Below are 25,440 nucleotides of genomic sequence, written 5' to 3'. Positions count from 1 at the left end.
TGTCTGTAATCCCTCCATCACCCAAAAAATCCATGCCTCAGGGTTAAACTGTGGGAGATTTTATAAAGTTGTTGTGAATAAAAACTGTATTTATTCAACCCTAGGCTAATATGCTAAAGCTGCTAACAGAATCAAAATGGATGACTGATTACATCATCAATAATCTGGTCCATTAACTAAGGGTAAATGAGCTTAAAAGAGTTACAAACTAATCTACTATTTGACCAATAATATATTTGCTTGAGTTGTGTGTGTGTGTGTGTGTGTGTGAGAGAGAGAGAGAGAGAGAGAGAGAGAGAAAGAGTTTTGTTATTGGTACTCATTGAGGAAGTGTGTATTGACTCACACAGAGTTTTAGCGGCAGGGAACACACTCAGGACCACCACAGGGGGCTTCAGAGAATGAAAACGAAAACTGAAAACTCTGCGCTTAATCAGCCATCAGTTAAACCCCGAGATTTACTGAGCAATCACTCTCTCCCTTACCTCTTTTTCTCTGCCTCTCTCTCTCCTTCGAGCCCTCAATCACTTCATTCTTACAAACAACACCTCCCCCTCCCTCTCTATTCACTCGCTCCAAATACCTTTCCTTCAGCAGCTAAGAACCTAAAGCCCCCCATTCAGGAGCCAACAAAAGAGGAGGGAATCTGTACCTGTCCATCTGAGGGCCTTCCTACCACTCCCTGGGGTCTAACCTGCAGAAAAACAATGAAAATAAACCCTGTATTTTCCATGTAATGTAAACATCTACAATTTAAAATATAACCTTAAAGAAGACGTGACAGCCCTACACTGCCTTTTATAGACTACCTTCAGGACTGAAGTGTTCCCTCAGTGCTTATGAGAGGGAATGTGTTCATGTTGTGGCTGTGATGCAAGTTGAAGTCAGTGTTGTCAATCTCAATAACCTAAGCTTGTTTGGACAAAGCTGAAGTTGGCTTCTTTCTCAGATCTTCCACTCCACCTTAAATGGCACAGCAGTCATATTCAAAAATAGAATTAATATCAATCTCTATTTTCTTTTCTGCTAACCAGACCTTCTTACAAGAAGTCCAGAATTCGATGTTGACTTGCAGTCTTTCCCTTCTTCAGAATTCTTTTTAGTTTCTGTATCCACTGAGCAACCAGTGTTCAGGGAAAGAGTAAGGCTTCTACTCATCTTTAAAGAGTTTAAACTTGATATTGTAACATTGCCGTGAGGCAGTCCGTTACTGGGGTCATGTGGCGATGATGGTTGATAAGTTATTTCACTCTCCCTTTTAGTTGCTGAGCAATATGCCTCAGGATGTGGACACACGGGAGATTAAATTGTTCATGGAGAATGAGGATGTGGTCAGTAATGGGCAGTGCCCATCAGAGTTATTCATCTTTATGTATAGAGCGCTGGCATTGGATGAGAGAGACAATAATATTGAGTGTGAGTGTCTGTGTGTGTGTGTGCATACATCCGTGTTTGTCTAGTAGAGTACAAGTTTGTATTGACGTGTGTGTGTGTGTGTGTGTACACAGCATATTTCCTCTGAACTAAATGCCTGTGGACACTTGCTCATCTAACCTTTCTTCTGAAATCAAAAGAGACCATTCTTCTGGAATGTCACATGATTGGAACATTTCTGTAAGTATTTGATTGCATTCAGCCACATTAACATTAGTGTGGTCAGGTACTGGATTTCAAGCATCACTCCAACTCTTTCCCATTGGATAGAGCACCATCACCACTAAGAACACAGTTCCACTGCTACACTGTTTTATACACTTCTGGCTGACATTTAGCATTGGGCATGCTGACCTCAGGTTCATGTGGGTCTGCTCCAGAATGTCCCATTGTCCATATATAATCAGCCCTGAAACACCCCTCAGTGTCTGAGACCATTAAAAAGCTTCTTTCAAAACCTTCATGCTCACTTCACCCTAAAGCCATGGACAAGCCCACCTCAGAGAGATCAAAGGACAACGAGCTGGAGACAGATGACCATTCTGATGTCCATCAGTGAGAGGATGTCCGGCCTGCTCTGGTTATTTGAAGGACTACAAAAAACACACTCGAGGGGAAATAAGAAGCACAAAACATGCCTGTGTAAACACACTCTCTCTCTCCCTCTCTATTGTCTTTACGATGTCTCTCTCTCTCTCTCACTCTGCTGAAGGCTCGCTTTCACAGCAGGGCAAGGGTTAAAAGACGAACCGTGAGAACTCTCCAGGAACACGTTCATACATTTCTCTAGTAAACAAACTTCAGCCAATGTCCAACAATAATATCAAGGGATAACGACCACCAAAGATGCTCAGTAATAATGCACACTCTCGGCCACCAATAATGACCATCATCAGTAATGGCCATTAGTAATATCCACAAGCAACACCCATTAATAATGTTCACTAACAATGACCAGTAGTAATGTCCAAAGACGATGCTTACCAATAATAATCACCAATAATTAATAATGTCCACAATCAAGATGTGTCATAATTCATTCATTATCTGTAACTATTATCCAATTCAGGGTCGCAGTGCGTCCAGAGCCTACCTGGAATCAATGGGCGCAAGGCAGGAATACACCCTGGAGGGGACACCAGTCCTTCACAGGGCAACACACATTCATACATTCACTCACACACTCACACCTACGGACACTTTTGAGTCGCCAATCCACCTACCAACGTGTGTTTTTGGACTGTGGGTGGTAACCGGAGCACCCGGAGGAAACCCACGCGGACACGGGGAGAACACACCACACTCCTCACAGACAGTCACCCGGAGGAAACCCACGCGGACACAGGGAGAACACACCACACTCCTCACAGACAGTCACCCGGAGGAAACCCACGCGGACACGGGGAGAACACACCACACTCCTCACAGACAGTCACCCGGAGGAAACCCACGCAGACACAGAGAGAACACACCACACTCCTCACAGACAGTCACCCGGAGGAAACCCACGCAGACACAGAGAGAACACACCACACTCCTCACACACAGTCACTCAGAGCGGGAATCGAACCCACAACCTCCAGGTCCAGCAGGTCCCTGCTGCGCCAGATGTGTCATAATGCTTATTTAAATATTCAGGGCTAGTTATATGTACATTATGCGACAAAAAAGCATGTGGACATCAGACCCTCACATTAAAATGAGTGCATAATCCATCATATTTAAAAATTATGATTAGTTCTGGATTATAAATTCCACTCCAACTCATCCTAGACTTATTTTATATAGCTCCATCAAACCAGCGAATGCTGTTCCACTGCTCCCCAGACTAATTATTACCCAGGCACTGATGTATGTGACAATCGTTTAACATAAACACAGTTCGGAAGAACATGACCAGGCTTCCCTTGAGAGGGATGATGAGGGTAGGAATGGTGGAATGGCCTGGAACCCTTGTTGTTAGACAGGTGTGTATGCTTGTGCATATTTGTGAATGAGCACCACCTTAAATAAACACAAAAGGGCCCCCTTTATGTCTTGTGTGCCATGTTTGCAGTGTACCCAGGGATGTGGTAGTAACAGAGAGCTCCATTTTTGGAAGGACACAGCATTGCACAGTGTGAGGTATGTGGGAGAAGAGTAAACACAGACCTTCAGTCTCATGGTGCTTCAGGACTTGGAGCCTTTATCTTGCTTTGAGATCTCCTCTCCACCAAACCCAAGACTTGGCAGCATCCATTGAGCACTCCCTATGACTTGTAGTGATCTTATGCATGCTGCTTGGCTACTGTGGTTACCATGGAAACCCAAACTACGAAACTTCTAACAACAGATCTTGGGCTGCAGTTGCTTCCAAGGGCATACTGAAACTCGGTAGTGAGTTTTGTAGCGAAGGATGGATTACGTTTTTCAGATTCATTGGTCTACAGCTCCTGATGTTTTTACTTCAAAGTAACAGCATTTACAGTTGTCTAGGGCAGCTCTAGCATCCAAGCCACATAGGTATAAAACCTAAAAGCACTTGGCTGAGGAGCAACTAGAGTAAGTTGGAGTGACATTTCTGTTCCAGAACTAAGCATCACAAACCTTAGAGCGCCCTGAAATTCTTACTCCCAGGTTAAGGAACATAATTATACTTTATTCTATTATAATTGTAGACTTTAAAGTTGTATTGATTTCATACGCCCCATTTCATCTCCAGGACTTGTATTATGGTCTTTCCTTTTACACAGTTTTATAATAAAAGATTGTAGATATCCCCCGCTCCTTCTGGAGAAGGGAATGTCATGTACCTATTGGGAACACAGCTGGACTTTTAAACACTGCTGTACCTTTAAAGGTACATTTGTATTGTTTGTATCTTTAGTGACCAAAAATGTACCTCTAACGTACCATTTTTTTCTGAGAGTGTAGTGTAAAGCCTTCCAACAAGGTCAGACATGTTTTTAAATAATTTGGTCACATAGAGAACATATGAAAAACAACACCAACATTTTCTGTATCCTTTTATATAAAGTTTTAATGAGCTGAAATGCATTTATATTATGGACACCATAAATATATAAATTATAATCATCGATATTTTATCCAATCAAGGGCAAAAATTTAAAAATAAAAGCTCAGTGATAATATGTGTCGTCTTGTTTTTGTGTTTTCTTTTTTTTCTCAATGAACAATGGTCCCTTTTCTAAATATAGCGCTATTAAAAAAATAGTTTATTTGAATAGTTAAAAGTGAAAGTTGGCTATGATACATTTCTAGCTTGCTTTATAAATATAGCACCAATTACATTGTCATCAACTTCGCATATTCAGTGAAATGGCGGCGCTCTTAGCTTGAAAACAGCAGCAGTAATTCCCTTAGAACAACAAGTACACTATCCACACAACACATTCTCTCTTTAATATAGCTCCTGTGTCTCTTTAGTTTCTTCAGTACCATTCTGAAAGGTTGGGGAGAAAAGACAATATGGCTGCTCCACAGGCAGATAATCAGTATTCAAATCAGCACAAAGGAAGGGGAGGAGTCAATGTTTGATAGTTTGTTTTACAGAATTTAGGTAATTTACCTTAAACTTGATCTCAGTTCAAAACTGGTTTTAACATGACCTCACCAACTTCAGCCCAACATTACTTGCTTGCTGAAGAAGATAAACCCCAGCTAGCAAGTAATAACCTCTTAGTATTCACGGAAATTCTACTATTTTCTGTTCTATTCTATTTTGGGTGTTGTTAGCTGGGAAGTGGCAAAATTTTCAGCAGGTTTTGGCTGTTGGCTAAGTTTGCCTCAGTGAACTAATTAGAGACCACTTTATTTGCTTTGAAACCATGCACTGCCCCCATTTCTGTTGTTAGCAGTGTAGCTTTAGCTCGCTAACCTGCATGCTTACTGTGTAACTCACTGCTGCAGGACATTATGACGGTGTTGGGGACCTAATTCGAGGAGGGCATATTAAAAACAGCATTCAAATGTTCACCAAATCTCTTATGGATAATTTAAGCGGATTTCAGAATGGTGCCTATTGGATATTCATTATTTTTTATTTTGTAGAATCTCTTACTGATGTGTTATGAATCCTCTCACTCCACAACGGACATTCTCAAACACCAACAAACAGTGTCCAGTTTCCCAAAAGCATCTTAGTGTTAAAGTCCCAGGGAACACTGTGTATTATATTAAATATGTTTGGATTACATTATTCAAATGTACTTGAATTATCTGTCCAGCAAACCTTTAGCACACGTGACCAATAGCCCAGGCTTCTATACAATAGCATGTGTCCAAGAAATGAGGGAAATAGCCTTAGTATATTGATGAAAAACTTGTATCTCCATGTTTTGAACGTAATTTGAATATGCCAGCATTTCTTAACAATGTGGCCAAATATAAGAGCACAGATTTTTTAAGTACCCAGGATTAGGACCACCCAGTTTATAGTATGTAAAAGATTTTATTCAGAGTAATTTTGGAGCATTCCCATTGGTCCCTTCATAATGAAATTTTCACACAATGTGAAGAAGAGCTTCTTCAAATTATGTAGATGACTAAAAATCCACAAAAATGGAGATACACATTTTTCATTGGTTTTTCATTTCATTGGGGTTAAGAGTTAATCCTAGGACATACGTAATGGATACACATTGTGTCCAAACTTATTTTTCTAGAAGACAAAAAACAGGTTTTGAAAAAATCCCACACAAATTTACACCTTACTTTTCAAAACCCTGGGCCAGTTCTGACAAATCAGAGTCAGTTGCTATGCAGAAAGCTTATGTGAACAGCATTAAACTAACTACGGGAGTGTAGATGGAAGCCTTGTTAATGATAAGTGACTGATATTCTATTCTCTTCACATCAGGTCTCTATGGAAGAATGTGTCCACTGTCGGACTGAAATATTTTACTCAGTGAGGAATCCATTTTGTCTTCGTCTTGCGTTCTCAGAGCATTTAAAAAATACACCGGCCTTCATGTGAAGACAACATTCACATTAGAATGCCGATTAGAATCAAGGTGACCAATCAGTGTGAAGCTCACGCTACCATTTCAAAATCAGACACAGATCCTAAGATGCTTTCAGGAAACCGGCCATAGCCCTGACCATGTTAGCGATGTTACAGATGTTAGAGTTGTGGTGTGCTACTGAGTTTAATTTGACTCCTAAGAGTACTAGAGCTGATCTGAGCTTTGGAAGAGTGTGTCTGAATGTTATAAACATAAGAACAGAGTGACTGAACCCCGAAGTGATCCCTGTCCCCATTTTTTTAGGCCAGTTACAGTATAATTCCCTCTCATCTGCTGTGTATAACAGCCCTCAGCTTAGACAAAACAACCACTTTCACCACCATGAAATAGTGAAACAAAATACATACTTCCTGCTGGAATATATATATAAGCATGATATATTTCTTAACAAAAATAAAGCATCTTTCCTTTTTTCTATCTCTTGCACCTATGCTTTCTGTCACACGTTTTCCAGCTGGTATGCTAGCTTTGAGACCGAGGGTATGCTGTAATATAATAAACAACAACAACAGCAACAACAACAACAACAAAAAAGCAGGTTTAGAAAATGACATCAACAGGAGTCAAATGGTGATGATAACAGTCTTATACGGATATTACATTGGTGTGTTTTCTGTGCTGAGAGAGAAAGAGAGAGAGATTTTGCATCTATAAATAGTTTTTCTGAAGTATTATTGAGTAATATGTCTTTTCCCTCATGGTTTGTACAGTTCAGAGTCATAGTTCCCAAAAAGAAGTCAAATGCTACAGAACAGAGAAGGTTCTACAAGGTCTAGATCAGCTCGTATCGTCAGCTGAGAGGAAGTCCAGCAAGGTCCTGTCCTCAAAAAACTCCCCTTGTCTCTCCTTCTCAGTTTCCCACTGGGGTTTATCATCCCAAGCCTTGTTTGTCCCTTCAAGGCTCCACAGATGCGGTCCAGTGGCCCAAGGCCTCGCAAGGTCCTCCAGAGTTCAGAGTACTCCAAACTTAGCTACTCCAAAAAAGTCTTAGATAAACTCATCATCGTCCCTTCCAGACAGTGTGTCGTCATCATCTTCAGCACGTTCGCCAGTGTCTGAAGGAGTTTACCGCTTTGAACCAAATAGAAAGCACCGTTTGTCTCAGGCTGGTGTTTTTTTATTCTCAGGATACAGTTTTATCTGTTTTTTAATCGACGGTGGCAGTGGGGCGGGGTAAGAGGGCAAGGCCACACAGCACAGTGACCTCACGTTAGCCCCTCTGTCTCTAGAGTCCTTCCTCTGGCGTGCTTTCACCTCACGTCCACTGGGGAAGAAGACGAGAGAGACAGAGCGTCAGTAAATAGAAATGTAAACATACCATACAGGTCAGTGATGGGAAAAACAACACACATTAACAGTAGTGTAATGAATTCCTAGGGCCCTGGAGCTATGTGGCAGTGATACTATCTAAAGCGCCACCATGCCACCAAAATATACATCATTTCCTTTTAAGGAACGCTCACTGTGATTGGCTAGTGCTCATAGAACTATTACTTTCCAAACTGGGAACTAACTGTTGTAACTATTAGAGGATCAATTAGACGGCTTTTTTCCTGAATGTACTGAGTAAAGTGGCGTTGGACGGAGGTAATTAATACGTTTTAATGGATTACGTTTTCACAGCTTTTTCAGTCATGCACTTTGTGAGATCATCATCACATTCACCAACTAAAACACAGGTTACAACTGATTTCAAACACACACAATATGATCTGAAGACATGAGCCCTGTGCTTCGTGAGCACGATTAACCCCATACATCTCAGTGAGCCGAAAACAGAGCCGGAGTCGGGTGGGGGGAGTGAAGCTAAAGGTTAAAGCTAGCGTGAAGTGTTGTTATTTCAGTTGAAAGTTACTGCTCAGTCTTACTGAGAAGTTTACGCCGCAGTGGCTTAGTAACCAGCCCAAACAGTCCAGCGTCCCCTAACACACAGCGTGATGAATGTACTGTTGTGCTCTTTGATAAATGGAGTCTCACTGGATTGTTGTTAAGGAACCTCAGAAACAAAAGTGGCCCTGATATTTCCGACCGGAGCTCTGTTTACTGCGAATGAATGTTCCCGACTGTCAGAATCAAAATACCATCAACTTAAGTGGCTTAAAGTGTGCGTTTGGATGTAATGGGGGCAGTTTAGGGGTCTACCGGGTGCTATGGCTGATGGGTGAATGCAGTATTGGCCCATTAATGGAGGAGCCATCGAAAAAGGCAAAGAAAATCATTGATAAAAGAGAAAGAAATGCATGTGATTAAGTACACCACAGAAAAGTAGAACCACACAAACACACACACATTTTCTATCCCAATGAGGTGAGCATGCACTAAGTGTGAGTGAATCATGCAGAAGTGTAATCACACAAGCAGAGCCAAAGCCAAAGCCAATGCACAGCCAATCTGGGTGTGGCATGATCAGGACCGGCTGCCCGTTTCTCCCCTGATTGGCCCGTATCAGTGAGAGGGCGGGCCTGGTTGGTTCTAAAGTCCTACCTGCAGCAGGCACAGCTCCGCCTGGACTTTAGGGAATGGCTGCCGTTTTTATTACGGCACCAATAAATCCTTGCTGAGATGGGACGGCTCTGTTTTTTTTCTGTTTTTCCGTTTTTTACCTTTGACCCTTCGGGGGCCTGGAAACATAAGCGTGTGAAAAGGGGCGGGGCAGTTAGTAGGGACAGGGGCGGGGCAAAAAAAAAGAATGTGGATGAAAGGGGAAAGGAGAACTCATAGGAAAATGAAATATCCAGCACAATTTACAATATATTTACAAATGTTTTTTTTAATATATTGTAAAAGTGCGTGAATATATTTCATTGAGGAATGGGGTAAAGGAAAGAGAAAAAGAGAGAGAAAGTTAGTCATAGCATTGAAAGCAAAGCAGACTAAATATATCAGCCGCTTTAGTAAGCACACTCTTTCTTCTCTCTCTCACACACACACACACACACACACACAGACACACAAACACACACACCCTGAGAGCAAGCTGGCAGCAGGTCTTTCACACCATAAAGCTGGACAGTCATTCAGATATAAGGCCAAACAGTGTGTGTGTGTGTGTGTGTGTGTGTGTGTGTTGTCGTCTCTACCTGTGTCTGCTTCCACATGTTCTGTGGCATGGTGCTGTGATACACACACACACTCCAGATGATCCTCTAACCGAACTAAGACCTCCTTCAACTTCGGCTTCTTCCGAGAGGCAAACTCTACCTTCGCCACCTACACAGAAAGAAAGAGAGAGAGAGAGAGAGAGAGAGAGAGAGACATTAATTATGATTAATAAGGGTCAGTAACAAACCCACATCCTTTCAGCCCACAGAGTATCTCACAGTGGAAAGTTGGACACTTTTTTTCAGAAACACAAGTGAGATTTCCCCTCAAAGGGCTCTGACTGGTAGAGTGTGAATTTCCTTCCTGAGCAGGGAATCAAACCCCGGACTATTATCCACTGTGCTACAACAAACACTTAACACAAACTAATGGTTAAATCTCTAACAGTTATCAGACAACTTCCAGCTTGAGTGTGTGCACAAACAAAACATTCAAACACTGTATTCTGAAAGAGCAGAACACACACACACACACACACACACACACACACACACAGGGAGAGAGAGAGAGAGAGAGGAAGAGAGTAGTGCAGACACCCTGCCCTCTTTGTAAACACTAAATTTCTCTCTGTTTTTCCTCCTGTTCTCTGGAGCTCTTATGAGACAGTTCTGGAATGGATCACGTTCTAATGTTCTGTTGCTCTGATTTTTTAATGTTCTAATGTACCATTCTGAAGTTCTAATTTAGCAGTATTCCGATAACTGAATATTCTACTGAAACAATGTTTTAAATTTATAATTAGATTTTCCAGTATCCCAATGTTCCAATGCTCTAATGATCACCACACTGTCCAAACTCCTGCATTTATGTTAACATTTACTTTAACTGGCCATCAGTTTCACAGCTCTGCAGTGGGAACCTCTCTCTCTCTCTCTCTCTCTCTCTCTCTCTCTCTCTCTCTCTCTCACCATAAAAAGACCCCCACTCTGCAGGAGGCTCCTGGATTGCTATTTATAAATCACTGAGTGCGAAACCCCCTGTTTAAAGCCAAACCTTGCACAGGACACACACGCATACACACACACACACACACACACACACACACACACACACACACACAATTTCACAGCCAAGTGCTTAACGCCATCCCATCCCCATCAATACACCGACACACACCCTACACCCCTTACACCTCACAAGCCCCCTTACACACACACACACACACACACACACACACACTGTAGAGACCATTGTCTGCTTCTAGATTGGGAATTCCCCCTGAAGACAGACAGAGAGGGGAGGGAGTCAAGAGGGAGAGAGAGAGAGAGAGAGAGAGAGAGAGAGAGAGAGAGAGAGAGAGAGAGTCAGGGAACTTTCTTTCTCGATCCAAAGAAAACAGTCCCGAAGGTACAGCAGCAAATCAAGAGTGGGATCAGCATTGGGATAAAGCACAAATAAACACAAGAGCTCCTCAATCTGTCACTGACCAAATTACATTCAATGTGTGTGTGTGTGTGTGTGTGAGAGAGAGAGAGAGACAAAGAGAGTGTGTATGAATCAGTCTGTGTATCAGTATGTGTAATGTGTTGGTTAATCAATCAGTCTTTCATTCCATCTATAGGTCCGTCTATTGGGCAGTCAGTGAGTCAGTCAGAGCCCTAACAGGAAAACATTAAACCACTCATTGCCTGTAAGCGCTTATCCAATTCAGGGTCGCGGTGTGTCCGGAGCCTACCCGGAATCACTGGCCGCAAGGCGGGAACGTACCCTGGAGGAGGTGCCTGTCATTCACAGGGCAACACACACTCACACAGTCAGCAGAAAAGCAGAGAAACCATAGCTGGACCCAGGGTTGATTGTTATGGTGACCAGATGACCACACTGAGAGAGGTCCAAACTTTTTCAGGTTCAATAGCGTGTAGGATGTGTCTTCATCTGAATTCTAGACAATAGGTTCTGCTTCAGAGCTTCCCTTGAAATTAAACCATGCAGTACCGCCAGAAACGCTTTAAAATATAACAGTCAGGTTACTCTGAGAGCTGAGGGGAGTAAACACCAACTGCACGAAGTGATGGAAACTGTGTAACTATAGTGTCTCAGCCCTTTCGGATGAGGTTGGATGTCGAGAGCAATGCTGACTGCACAGACAGACACCTATGTGGCCGTGACTAATAAGACAGCTCACTGAGACTTGGGACACACCCAACATATTTATGACATTTGACATACGTTTTTCCCTAAGCAATAAGCTTTTGATCAGATTACATTGTCTGATGAATGTAGCATTAGCGGTTTTGCCCAAGGCCTCATTAGTACAAACATTATGTTCCTGACTAAGGTGGGACTCAAACCCTAGTCTGCTTTGCGTGTGCCATATATTATATAACCCACATGCATCCACACAAACCTGTAATAGACACACATAAACATCCCCTACACACACACACACACACTTGCAGGCACAAGCATAAACACATAATTTGGTGGCATGATCAAACTGATAAACTAGGAGTGAAAAGAAAGAGAGAAATATGATAATTACATGAGAGCAATTACTGATCACCGCAGGGAGGAACAATAAATAAATACAAGACAGAAGGAATTAAAATCATTAAAAGCAGATAAGTGAAGTGTTTGTGAAGCTAGAGCAAAAGAACGACGGAGGCATGGAACGATGGCAGATGGAGGAGTGTTTATAAATTAAGGGAGGATGAAAGAGGTAAAAGTGGAGAGAGACAGAGACAGATTGAATAGAAAATGCTACCGTTATGCTGTTACACTGCTGTACTCTTACACTGTTACACTGTAACACTACTGTACTCTTACACTGTAACACTGATGTACTCTTACACTGTTACACTGCTGTACTCTTACACTGCTGTACTCTTACACTGTAACACTGCTGTACTCTTACACTGTAACACTGCTGTACTCTTACACTGTTACACTGCTGTACTCTTACACTGTTACGCTGCTGTACTCTTACACTGTTGTACTCTTACACTGTTACACTGCTGTACTCTTACACTGTTACACTGCTGTACTCTTACACTGTTACGCTGCTGTACTCTTACACTGTAACACTGCTGTGCTCTTACACTGCTGTACTGTTACACTGTTACACGGCTGTATTGTTACACTGTAACACTGCTGTACTCTTACACTGTAACACAGCTGTACTCTTACACTGTTACACTGCTGTACTGTTACACTGCTGTATTGTTACACTGTAACACAGCTGTACTCTTACGTTGTTACACTGCTGTACTCTTACACTGTTACACTGTAACCCTGCTGTACTCTTACACTGCTGTACTCTTACACTGCTGTAATCTTACACTGTAACACTGCTGTACTCTTACACTGTAACACTGCTGTACTCATACAGTTACACTGTTGTTCTTTACACAGTTACACGTCTGTACACTCTTTACACTGTTATAATGTTGGACTGTTAGACTATTATAGTCTTAAAATATGATATTTTTATATTGTTACAGTATCATACAATTACCCTACTACACAATGCTGTTATACGGCTGTGCATTTACATTATTACAGTTATATATTACACTGTTGTACTGTTAGTCTTTTTTGTATACTCAGTGTTACATGGTTATAAAAGTACACCTTTGCACCTTTGCACTACTTGGTTACAATGTTTTGCAGTTACACTGTTACATGTTTGTACAGTTAAACAGTTCTCTTCTTATACTGTTGCACTTTGTAATATTTTATATTTTTACGCTGTTACACAATTACACTGTACTATTGTTTCAGTGTGAATAAAACGTAAAATTCCTGTGTTAATAAAATGTAAACTTTCCATGTTTAACAAATGTCCATTTGTTGACCGTGTTCCACACCCAGCCACTGGCCTCTCCTTTGAGACAAGCTTATCACTGCAATGAACCAAAGTACAGCAACACTGCCTAGCACACACACACACAAACACATACACACACACACACACAAACTGAGTTTTTTTATAGTCCTGCTCTGAACAGCAGCAGCTTGTGCAGACCTGCTCCTTTTTTAGCTGAGAGGAGGGGAAAGACGACATCAGCAAAAAAATATATAGATAAACAAATAATGTAAAGTACATTTGCTCAAATATACAGAGCCACAGCTGGAAAGAAACACATCGGACATGCTTCCTTCACTAACAAACAAGCGAAAAGTTCTGAACCAAGTGGTTTGGGGCTTTTAAGAACGCTTACATAAACCAATGGAAAAGCTCTGCACTCTGAACTGAGCCATTCAGCTCAAACTGGAGAGGACGAGGGGAAATAAAAGAAGGGAAGAAATAGAAGAAGGGGGAAAAAGCAAAAAAAAAAAAAGTGCCGGGGGATGTGGCAGGGGGACTTGGCAAGAGATAATGTTCCTTACACCACACTGCACCTGTGTGTGTACCTGCACCTTCCAGGTCCCTGAACCTCACTGGTAAACACCAAATGTGTGTGTGTTTAAGAGAGTTCAGCATTAAGGGTATGCACACAACTACAGAAGATGAACAGTGTATTTTCTATAGGAAATCATGAATAAAATGTTCAGTGCCAAGTTTCAGCCAGAAGAGCATAAAGCCCTGAAGCATTGGGCTGTGGAGCAGTGGAACAGAATTTTCTGCTCTATCCAATAAATCTGGGAAGTGTTTGAGTGGCAGTTCTCATCCAAAACTAACCACCAACATTAAAGGCTTTCATCTCCGTTGCTCACTAGCAGCTCAACAGAGTCCCAACATTGCGCACACAGAGAGCCAACCGCATCCCGCTATTAATATTATGACAAAGGCATATATTCATTCTGCAAATGGAATGACAGGTGGTAAACCATCATTCATTCATTATCTGTAAGCGCTTATCCAGTTCAGGGTCACGGTGGGTCCAGAGCCTACCTGGAATCATTGGGCGCAAGGCGGGAATACACCCTGGAGGGGGCGCCAGTCCTTCACAGGGCAGCACACACACTCACACCTACGGTCACTTTTGAGTCGCCCATCCACCTACCAACGTGGGTTTTTAGACCGTGGGAGAAAACCGGAGCACCCAGAGGAAACCCACGCGGACACAGGGAGAACACACCAAACTCCTCACAGACAGTCACCCGGAGCGGGACTCGAACCCACGACCTCCAGGTCCCTGGAGCTGTGTGACTGCGACACTACGTCCTGCTCCACCATGCTGCCCGGTAAACCATCATAAGAGTGGTAAAAGGTTTAAGATTTTAAAGCATTTACTTATTTATTCTTGTAAAAATAAATAGTGGATGTACACATCTATTAATAAGAAATGAATCCTGTTTTTCTTTTTTGATCCGGATAAAAAAACATGAGCCTTTTTGTTGCAACTGCAACAAACACTGTGGAAAAATTCACTGTGTCCCCAACAGTAGCCCTCTCTCTCACACACACACATGCACACACACACAAACACACACACAACAGGCACAGAAGCTTCTGCTTTGTGTCAGACTGAACACTGGGACTAATGCCAAACAATGACTTACAGCACGCAGCACACACACACGCGCACACACACACACACACACACACACACTCACACACACACACATTCATACCTCAGTCAGATATATGGACAAAGAAGCCGAGTGGCTCTGGAGACACTGACAGCTCACTGCTTGTCTTCTCCACTTTCTCGTACTCTCTCTCTCTCACTTTTCTATCTGTTTTCTTCATCCCTTCCCTTTATCCGTCTACAGAGCCAGTACTACTTTAAGACACTGTACTTTCAGTTTTAGCGATTTAGAGACTTGCCCACTAACACTGCATATTACTTTAATGCTGAGGTAGCTAATGCTATGCTAGCATAACACCCAGGTAGGTATCTATTTCTGGCAAACCTTTACTTACTGAAAGTTTAGCTCTGGATTTCATTGCTTTATCTTTTCCAGGGGTGGATGAAGTGTAATTCTTTCAGGCTTGAGTATACCTACAAGAACTATTGGCTGGTAAACTTTTACAACAATGATTCTGTCTACAATTCTACTAAGTGTAGGCAGTACATTCAGTCTAAAAGATATTTCTAACTGCTTCCAATGTCACTAGAGCTCAACATGCCCTAACGTTAGCTAACACATTCTGAGTAACTGCCCATCTCACCCCTAAGACCACCTACTTGGGAACCGCAGATCTGTATTGGAATTTGAAGATCCTAAACAGTAGAAGTAGAGGTTTGTAGACAGTGTGTATGTGTGTGTGAAAGTGTACCCACCTTAACAGTGCGATGGTGTTTTTTCGAGGCATGGCAGCGCATGTTGCTGGTGTTGCAGCACCCGGTGCACCTCTTCACCTCCACACAGGGCGGCCAGATCAGGAAGTTGGCGGCCATAGGGTCCACCTGACTGCGGGGGATCTCATAGATCACCGTCCTGGTTTTGCACACAGCCGGCACAGCCTCCTCAACTGCATCGCAAAGAGGCAAAAAGAACCGTTTCAAAAAGGTGAACGTCTGTGTGAGTTTTGACCCTGTCCTAGACAATAACATCAGGAGCAAGGCTAGTGGGGCATGAGTGCAGTATGTGGTAAAGACCAGGGCCCGGCTTCTCGGATTATGTCTGCTGGTCCAGGATCAAATTCCTCTTAATTTGCCATGACTTTACCTCTCTGTTAAAATGGATTTTAACCCAGGAACTAAACGCTGATAGGTGTAGGACTGAAGCACACAAAGTACATGAGTATATCAACACTGGACTACAAAGCCTCACCTGACAACTTTCATGTGGTGACCCTAAATATGTTTTATTAGTTAAAAAGAACAAAGTTGTTGTTGACTCTGGAAGGGCTTCTCTGTTCATATGAAGCAGCTGTTTTACCGCAGAGCCAAGCGCACTTCTCCTTTAACACTTTCTGTCTTTTATCTAATGCAGTCCAAGCCAACAAATAAAAAAAATGGCCCCTCACGAGCGGGAGACATAAAGAAGGCTAAAATAAGCCCAGTGAGCACACTGACCACCTCACAAACCGAGCCAGACATTGGGGCTCTTTGAGTGCCAGAGATACGAAAAATAAAATAAAAAACAGAGATGGGAGTGGTTGCCTTGACCATTAACACTGCTTCTTTCTGATGATGGCCACAGACATATTCGTGTAAGTTGGCTGCAGAGCTGGGGAGAGTATGTGTATAGTTTTACATCGCTGGCGCTATGTTGTATCTGCCAGTCTAAACGCTTAGCTCAGCGAGCTGCGACATGAACTCTAAATGCCAGGAATTTCCTCACTCACGGATACATTTACACTCCGTGTCATGTGTAAACCAACCAAAGAGGTGCAGCCAATCAGAACGGAGGACTGACAAAATTCTACTTGCTGTATTTTCCCGAATCAAAGCGAGATTATTTGTCCACCGGCAGGAAATAAACACAGAGGTAATTAGAACCAGGTGCAGCTGGTGTTAACAAATCTCAGTTCCAAATATCTTGGGGCAGTATATGAGACGTTAACAGAAAACAGAGCAGTGATTAGATGATACGGTCTGATCTGCTTTGTTTTGAAAACACTGAAAAAAATTATAATTAATGTCAAAATCAATTACAGTTTTCTCATCCCAGATTTAACGCCTGCAATATGCTCCAAAATGTTTGGACAGGAGCTTTAACCTTGTCTAATTTTATTTATTTATTTTGTCAGATTTGTCTGAGGGATGGAAGGTCATGTGTGGTAAGTTATGTTTTCAGTCTTGCCCCTTTATTCTTTAGTATATCTTTAGTATTATTCTTTACTAACGCATCCACACTTACCAATACTCCTCTTGCGTCTGTGGTGCAGCTGGTTGCTCTTGAGATCGTAGTCGTGGTGATGCAAATGGCTTTTCTGGTGGTGCTTCTGTTTGGTGTGCTCCATCACTTCATTTCCCAAACCTTTTCAAAACACAAGTTACCCATGTCACTTCCATGTCGAGAAAAGTGAAAAAGAAAAGGAAAATCACCCTCATCCCCGAAGGCAGGTCACTGCTGTGTCTACAATGACTCTTTTTAAAGCTCTCGCTAAACTCCCCGAAGCTTAATAAAGCTTAAATCACTTTGTGGTGAGTGACTATCCCACAGCACCAGGTAATTTCCCCCTCAAAGTTCATATTTAAGGCTTTTACAAGCTCTTTCCACAATAAACAATGGCTGCTTTAGTCACCAGCCTGATTGGAAATTAACCACCTTGATTACCTCAGGTTGATGAAGGGTGATGTCAGTCCAAGTCGGCGTGTAGCGACTGAGCTCACTTTCAGACCACAGGGTGATTATAGGTCTTTACAAGTCACTAACTCTTGCCCTTTAAAAAGTGCTTAAGAGTAGACAGTGACTACTATAGACTCTGAGGCCAATTATCTATGACTGGATTTTCTGCAGACATTCATAAGCCCTGTTTACCCCTGGCATTAATGTACGACCGCGATCTGACCATGACGATCCAATCAGGACACAGTCGTCCAGATACTGGCTGAACCCCATTTTCCCACCCAACAATTCAGATTATATCTTATGCTCCATGGCCTACTGTGCTCCATCATCTGGGCATCAGTGAGACGGCAGGAATCAAAGGAAGATGAAGGCCATGATGTCAGCCCATGTGGTTAAACTGGCTGCTGTGCTTATACTCACCTAGATTCAATCACAATATGTTTATAGACACACAGACACAAACAAACACAGATCTGATCAGAACATGTGTTTGACCTCCTGCACATGAACCTATGATCACCATGCTCAAAGCCAAGTGTTGGCCAGAGGGTTATATATCCCCAAGCATTAAGCTTTGAAATGGTAACAAAACACCATTATTACAACAGACTTCCTAACCTCACTATTTTACATATTTTGCTGGATGCCATCAAATCTTTAGAGCACTGTTCCAACATTAGATAAGCCTTGACAAAAGTATAGAAAATGTTACTTAAGCAAATGTGGATAATCTACCTATTAATACCATTTATTTCAGAAGTAGTTGTATGATCAGAGGAGCACTGCATGGCCAAGCTTTACTAAATCTTAATATGCATCTGCTTTCGTGACTGGGTCACACCACCCATTTTGGAGCCTTACCATATGGTTTTCGAGCTAAAGGTTCCTAAAACAAAAGAACAGAGTTGTGCAAACATCCGATCCCATGATGACTGATGCTGGATGTTGTAAGAAAATCCAGAAATAACTTAGTACTTAAGTATTTTGAACTTCTGATTTTGTAAAACTAGAAAACCTTACTTTAGTAGTTTATATTATATTCTAGCTTTAGTACTTTATATACGTTCACTGAGTATGGGTTTTGGTAACGCTACCCAACTCTCAGCAACTATACAACACCAAGCACCCCTCGCCATGCCATGTTCTGTCTCCATGGCAACGAGATCCATTTTCCGGGAGTAAACAAAAGCGGCGCGTCGACAAAAGCATTACTCCATTCACTGAATCTTCTCAAGGAAGTTTAAACCTCCCCCTTTGCGCTTGCTATATAAACACGGCCCAGGCTACATACTGACCCAGCACAGAAATAGAATGCGCAGAGGACACATAAATTTAAAACCCAGTAGGTTTGTGTTAAAAAGTAAACCAAGACTTTTTGTATTCTCTTGGGACTCTCTCTCTCATCCATCAGTGTAAATAAAACACAAGTAACCAACACTGCCAGTCTGTACTGCTTCAGCTTGCTTTATCATTTCAGGAATATCAACATTTCTGGTGTAATTCACCGTGGTGCATCCAACAATAAAACTAGCCTCATGCATCTATTCCACACTGAATTCTGTGACTCTCAGTCCATCAAAAACCAGTCATTCAACCACATCAGTATTTTAAACATATTTCAAAGCTTCACAAAGTGTGTGACCCCAATGAAGCAAGTAAGTAAATAAATTAGACTCAACACAAATGGTTGGGCACAAAACACACATCTACTCCGGCCCAGTCTAGACTGATCAGAGGGGAGGCGTATCTGGACGACTAAAAACAACGCCTCTGAAAAAGCTTTCGGTGAGAACAGGCCTTTGGAGGCGCCTCGTTTTTATTTAACAATTGTTAATTTTGAAACTCTACAGCCACCTATCATTACGGGTCACTGGCAAACTTTGCTAAACCATCCCCCTTGTCTTCCTTTCTCTTTCTGTGGCTGTCCCACCAGCCCCCCACCATCACAACCCCCAGGAGAAGGCCTGAATGAAGCGGAGCCGAGCACAGAAAGACGTTTCTTTGCAGAGTGACTTCTGCTTTCTCCTTCTACCACAGCACCCCGCTGCCTCTTTGCTGTATTCTTTTCATGAAGGAAAAAGGAGCAAGGTGGCAGGGAGAGGCAGACAGACAGAGAGTGATGGAGTGAGTGAGTGATGGACTGAGAGAGAGTGAGAAAGTGAGGGACGGGGGCTGGGCAGGGCATTGTATCAGGGTCTGTTCCAAGCAGAGAGTAAGGACATGGCAGGGGACTCCTCCGTCACCACTGCTTTCACTGCTGTCTCCCAGTGATTAACTTCAGGACACGCTTCCTCTTTCATTTCCAGAATCGTTTCCATAGCAATCTGTAACTGCAACCAGGATTCGTGTCCTTTCACAGTGCAGCCAATAAAAAAGGCAGCATGGGCTTATTTCATATAGTGATAGGAAACAAAGTAGAATACAAACACAATTCCAAGTGTTAGTTTCGCTAACGCTAACATAAAGGTATGCTACAAAAGACACGTGACACAGATGACATGAAGTATCAAGGTCTATGACATAAATAATCATTTGGTAATTCAATTCTGAATCAAAATAATATTATGATATCTACTGTTATTCTTAATCACCAATCCTCTAACACAGAAATGACACGGTTAGCTGAATGAGCTAAAGGCTAACTGTTTGTTATTGCCTCCAAAACTAGAGCAATATCTGTGGCAACAGGCCGTATAAAAGTTCATCACTGATACGGGCAGAAATAATCGCTCATTTAAGGGGCCATAAGCAGGTGTGAAGTTTCGATGATTATAAACTCATAAAGTCATCTGGAACTGATTGCGTGAACTTTGGAGTGGGGAACATGCTGACGGTTTCAGTTCTGAGCCTGGGGGCATTTTTCTTCTCTATTCAACACTGCAGCCGCCACCAATGTTCCACACTTCCATCTGCCCTGAAAGCATGGGTTCCCCCGCCTCAGATTTCAGGCTATCCTTTACTTCCCTAAAGTGCTACAGCCTACTCGTGATTCGGATTGTTTTTTTAGCCATAAAACACCCGGACAGGAGCCGACGACCCAGTCCTTTCTTTCCTTTGCACTGGTGCCAAATATAACACTCCAAACTGAGAGCTACATAGTCTAGCCTTCACTTTGATCATTAGAGTAAACCGCTTTAACAGGAGTGAAAACAATAGCCGGAGTGCAGATTTGGCTTTTTATGGTGATTTACTGTAAATTTTAAATTAAACATTGAAAAAAATGTAAAGTAAAAAATCATTCATTAAAAAAAGAATGGCTCCTAATTGCTTCTGGACACAAGGCCCTAAGAAAGATCTTTAATTAATACGTAAGCTTTATATGATGCGTAGATTATTTAACGCTTTTAAACGAGCACAATTCAAACTGGCATTTTCTTCTTGTTCAAAGAAGTCTATGGGTTTTTGGGTTTTGTTGAAACACCGCTCAGAAATTGCATTGTAACCAGCTTTAAAAATGTTCTCACAACTCATTCATGACTCTTTAAAAAAACTACTGAAAGTTTCCACAAAGAACCAGAAGTAATTCTTCTAGAGCATTTCCTAAAAAGAAATAGGCTCTTTCTAGTAGTAGCTTCTGTACTTGGAACAAAGGCTCATCACAGGCACATATCTAATATCCTCATCTGAACTCCAGAAGCCTCGACAGCTAGAAGAATATTTGAGGTTTGTACACAGGCCAAAGGAGCGGTCACTAAAGTCCTGCAGTCTCAACTCCATTCCTTCTGCCAAGCCAACGCAGCAGTTATATTCACACAGACAGGTGTGTTACATCATCCCAGAGGCACATAAGGCATCTGCTGGTTGGTTTAAAAACAGATACGGCACCACACTGTCTCTGAAATTTGCTCGGTATTTACAGAGAAATTATTATGTAAGACTGTCCCTAATGGTCCTGCTTATTTTGAACAAAATATAAATATACAGTAGTGTAAAAAAATTTCAGAGACCACCCATCGTTTTGCTGAGTTACAGTCAAAACAGTCGTTAAAGTAATTCATTTTCAGAAGCGGGGCACTACTCCACGCATCCAAAGATCAGTCTGAGGAGTTGGTTACATGTTCTGCTTCTCGCCATACGAGTCATCACTCAATAACCCATTCAGTGGTGTTGATGTGTGGGCTCTGGGGTGGTCAGTCCATTGTTCCAAAAGCACAAGCAGCTTCTTTGTTATTCTTTTTTGTCTATTTCTTTTTCTCAGTAAAGGCTGCTGAAAGAACGTGGAGCTGATGAGAAGTTGTCTTTTCACAGTAGAAGAATGGCTGTGGATATTTTCCACCCTGAATCGAGATTGGAGCTTGATTTTCTCTCAGAGGTGAAAGCTTTAAGTTGTCTTTATCTGAAAGTGACAGCTTTGGTGCTCTGCAGGGACTTGCAAAGTTGTCAGGAGCCACGTTTCTACTAAAGTTTTAATAATGTCTTCCTCTTATTTTCCTTTGACTATTCCTTTCTTCAGGCAAGTGAATTATTTCATATCTAACCTCCTTCGATATCTCATTCTTAATGGTCGGTAGGACTGGAAATTAAATTAACGAAGGGTGGTCACATGGGATAATGATGAAAAGGGCTGGCATTTATTCACTCAGTCCACTTTAAATTCACTGTCCTTGCTACAACAAAAGCTCTAAAAGTTCCCAGTCCCTGGCGTCAGCTCACTTCAACGGGCCGTAACGGGCAGCGTGGCAGACAGGCTGATTTACCTCTGGGTAATAATAATCACTTTACTACTGTTACTAAATACTACTGTTACACTCCCTCCCCACTGGCCCAGCACATTCCACTGTCTGAACAGAAGCGTTTTAATTTGATTATAAATTTCCCCTGAGGGAAACAGCTTTACGGTTAGCGTGACTGATCAGCACGCTGGACATACACTTCTCAAAGAGGATAAAACTGAAGCTTTTTTACATTAGCAGACCTAGCATGCCCAACATGCCAAGCTATATTCATCTGTGATGTAAATACTAGCCTTTCTTGTGGGTTGTACACGACTATGACTATGAATATAACAGTTTCTACGGAAACAAACATTGTCTTATCATAGTGTCTGATATATAGCAACAGCCAGTCTAAATACAATCTTGAGGGAATGTGCTAGTGTGTGTGTGTGTGTGTGTGTGTGTGTTTGAGACAAAGTCGAGAGAACGAAAGAGACAGAGGGAGAGAGCATCTTTAAAAGTATATTTACTTCTGGCGAATTTACTCTGAACAAGATTGCCAACTTTTTCAGGACAGAAGCCAATCCTGGATCATTATTGGTGGTGCTTTTTAAAACTAACTTTAAGTAATTTGCTTATGTTTCTGACAATATCTGTCATCAATATCCCATCAATGACCGAATTAAATTGACAAAGACCATAAACTGATGCTGGAAAAACACTGAAACACAGGCCAAAGATGAGAGACTCAACTTGCCTCGTCCTGCCAACACTCATCCACTGGAGCGTGGGTTGTGTATTAGCCTGAGGCAATGCACCAACACATACAGCCAAATTAGCATTAACTTCTTCACCACAAATAGCTTTTCTGTCCTTCTTAAAGAATGGAAGTGACCAAAATTGATGTCCTTAGGCAGAGAAGTGCACAAGAGCACCAAACATATAAATGAGTTCAGATACAACGTTAGCGTGATATTTTTAATGTGTGAATCTGAAGAAAACTCTTCAGTGTGAGTTACATTAAGAAAAAGCTGGACACAATGACCGTTAAAAAGGAAAAATAAACAAATAAACAAACAAACACACACAAGCTAAGACTGGACATTAGAGGAACGTTTATGAAATGGAAAATGGGCTAACACGGTCTCTGGAAAAACAAAACAATGTCTACAATGTGTTAAAACATTTCGACTATTCCTTATTACGCTATTTAGATTTGGAACACTGCCAACAGTGCGGTTAGAAAACCGTTGAAATGCTTTAATTGAAGCGCGTGTGTTAGCTTTTCTTTTTTTAAAACAAAACAAGGCTAAAAACAAAGGGCGAGATAAATAAACAGCCTCTTCCTTTTCATCGAGCAAAGTTCATGAGGGAGGGAATTGAGCCATGAAAGTTACCTGCTGAGTGACCGGAGTGTAGGTCCAGCAGCCGCTGGAGGTCGCTAATGCTGTGGATTTCACTGTGAGAGAGAGTGTCCATCAAATCCTGAGGAATCCCCAGCTCCTTCAGGCGCAAGTTTTTTTTTTGAGGGGAAAATGAAGGTGAATTAGTGTCAGAAGAGGTAAAATAGTCACAGAGTGGTTACAACATGTGAAAATGCCTTGTTGGCCCTAAAGGTACTTCTACTTCTAGTGAACACAGTTCTTTAGTTGTGTTGTGAAGACGGGTCAGTCCACACTCGGTGAACTTGCACTTGTTGCACTCTCTGAGGAAAAGCTTTGAGCCGAAGTGGAAAAAAAATGTAACCCAAACCTTTTTAGGCTGCAAAGAAACCTCAGACCACTTTCACTGTTCACTGAGTTACACTGTCCCCAGCAATGGGTTGGAGAGATGGTCAGATTTTTTATTATTATTATTATTTTCATGGCTATATGCTTTTTTAAACAACATGTACTGCACAGACTATATTCAGAGGCTACAAGAAACCAACCTCATGTCTGATTATCTCTGGATAGACCATAATTTGAGGTTTGAGTCTATTACCCAGCGTTAAAAAACGGCTGTAACCTGTATTCATATTCATATCAAATCATGTAATATCAATCACAACAAAAAAGAGCATGTCTTTTCATCAAGGGGCACTTGGGAAGCCCCAGAACTCCCCCCGCCCCTTTCAAACCTTGGACATTTGCAGTGCAATAACCATATGCTTCACAAGCTTCTAGCTCAAGTTCACTCAATTCACTCAAGTGGTATAAAGCCAGGGTTACCTCAGCAATGCTTATCCCGAGGCAGGTTAAGATCAAGCAGCAGCACAGAGTGGTCTTCATCTCCCCTCACTCTGTTTCACCCCCAGCACCGGACGGACGCTCGATCCGTCAAAACGAGTCAGCAGGCGCGCGAGGAACATGACAGATCCCAGCAGAGCGCGTGAACAATCCCCAGAGAAGACGCGTGCATGGCTTTAACGGGGCTTGCAGTGGTCAGCGCAACCTGGGAACGTTCGAGACTGGTCTGAAGCTCAGTGTCTGGGTCCTCGGGTCAGTGTTACCTCAAGCTGGTAACATCGCTTTTCTTCTTCTTCTTTATCTTCTTTTAAACGGCAGGACACAGGTATCCTCAGAGACAACAGGTCCTCTCCAAGGTGGGCGTCCAGGCTCGTGCTTGTGTCCCAGAAGAAGGAGAGGACACAATAGTGAAAGCTGAAAACGCTCGCGCACACATGCACACAGAAAACACGCGCTCGCGCAAACACACACACACACATACACACACACAAACCAATGTGCAACGTGCAAAACGCTATCCTCCTGCGTCCGAGTGAGAAGTGCGGCGCGCACCGCTGCATATAGCGCCCGGAGGGAGCGCGCGCACGCGCCTCCCCCCAGCGCACTGCTCATTGGTTGGCTGATGAATGCGAAATATAACCCAGCCCCACCACTTTCTTTCTATCTCTCTCTCTCTCCATTTTTTCTCTTTCTCACACACGCACACACACACACACACACACACACACACAGACAATATTCTCCTCTGAGAGGATGAAATCAGAGGCCATTTAACTTCTCCATTTGGTCACTACATGGACAAACATTTCTGGACATCCGCTTAGTCAGCATTTCTCCTGAAATCCGGGTATCAGTAGGTCGTTTGTA

At 42.3% G+C, this 25,440-nt stretch overlaps 1 protein-coding gene across 1 annotated transcript; it reads right to left on the bottom strand.

Annotated features, from left to right (window-relative positions):
- Nucleotides 1–4,465: 4,465 nt before the first annotated feature.
- Nucleotides 4,466–25,091, bottom strand: pdgfab (platelet-derived growth factor alpha polypeptide b). The gene is made up of 6 exons (XM_066642099.1): nt 24,556–25,091; nt 23,743–23,848; nt 17,256–17,375; nt 15,731–15,921; nt 9,539–9,668; nt 4,466–7,722 (listed from the first exon to the last, which is right to left on the bottom strand). The coding sequence occupies exons 1-6, from the start codon at nt 24,613–24,615 to the stop codon at nt 7,709–7,711; spliced, it is 621 nt and encodes a 206-aa protein (XP_066498196.1). The 5' UTR covers nt 24,616–25,091; the 3' UTR covers nt 4,466–7,708.
- Nucleotides 25,092–25,440: the final 349 nt, after the last annotated feature.

This window comes from Hoplias malabaricus, chromosome 13, assembly GCF_029633855.1.
Source record: "Hoplias malabaricus isolate fHopMal1 chromosome 13, fHopMal1.hap1, whole genome shotgun sequence".
NCBI classification, from domain to species: domain Eukaryota; kingdom Metazoa; phylum Chordata; class Actinopteri; order Characiformes; family Erythrinidae; genus Hoplias; species Hoplias malabaricus.
This window is presented reverse-complemented; position numbering and strand designations above follow the sequence as displayed.

Coding starts and splice junctions, on each gene's coding strand:
- pdgfab (XM_066642099.1), bottom strand. CDS start 24,615: ATGAAGACCACTCTGTGCTGCTGCTTGATCTTAACCTGCCTCGGGATA. Junction 15,922..17,255: donor CAGACGCAAGAGGAGTATTG/GTAAGTGTGGAT, acceptor TTTGCGATGCAG/TTGAGGAGGCTGTGCCGGCT. Junction 9,669..15,730: donor AACACCATCGCACTGTTAAG/GTGGGTACACTT, acceptor CTTTCTGTGTAG/GTGGCGAAGGTAGAGTTTGC.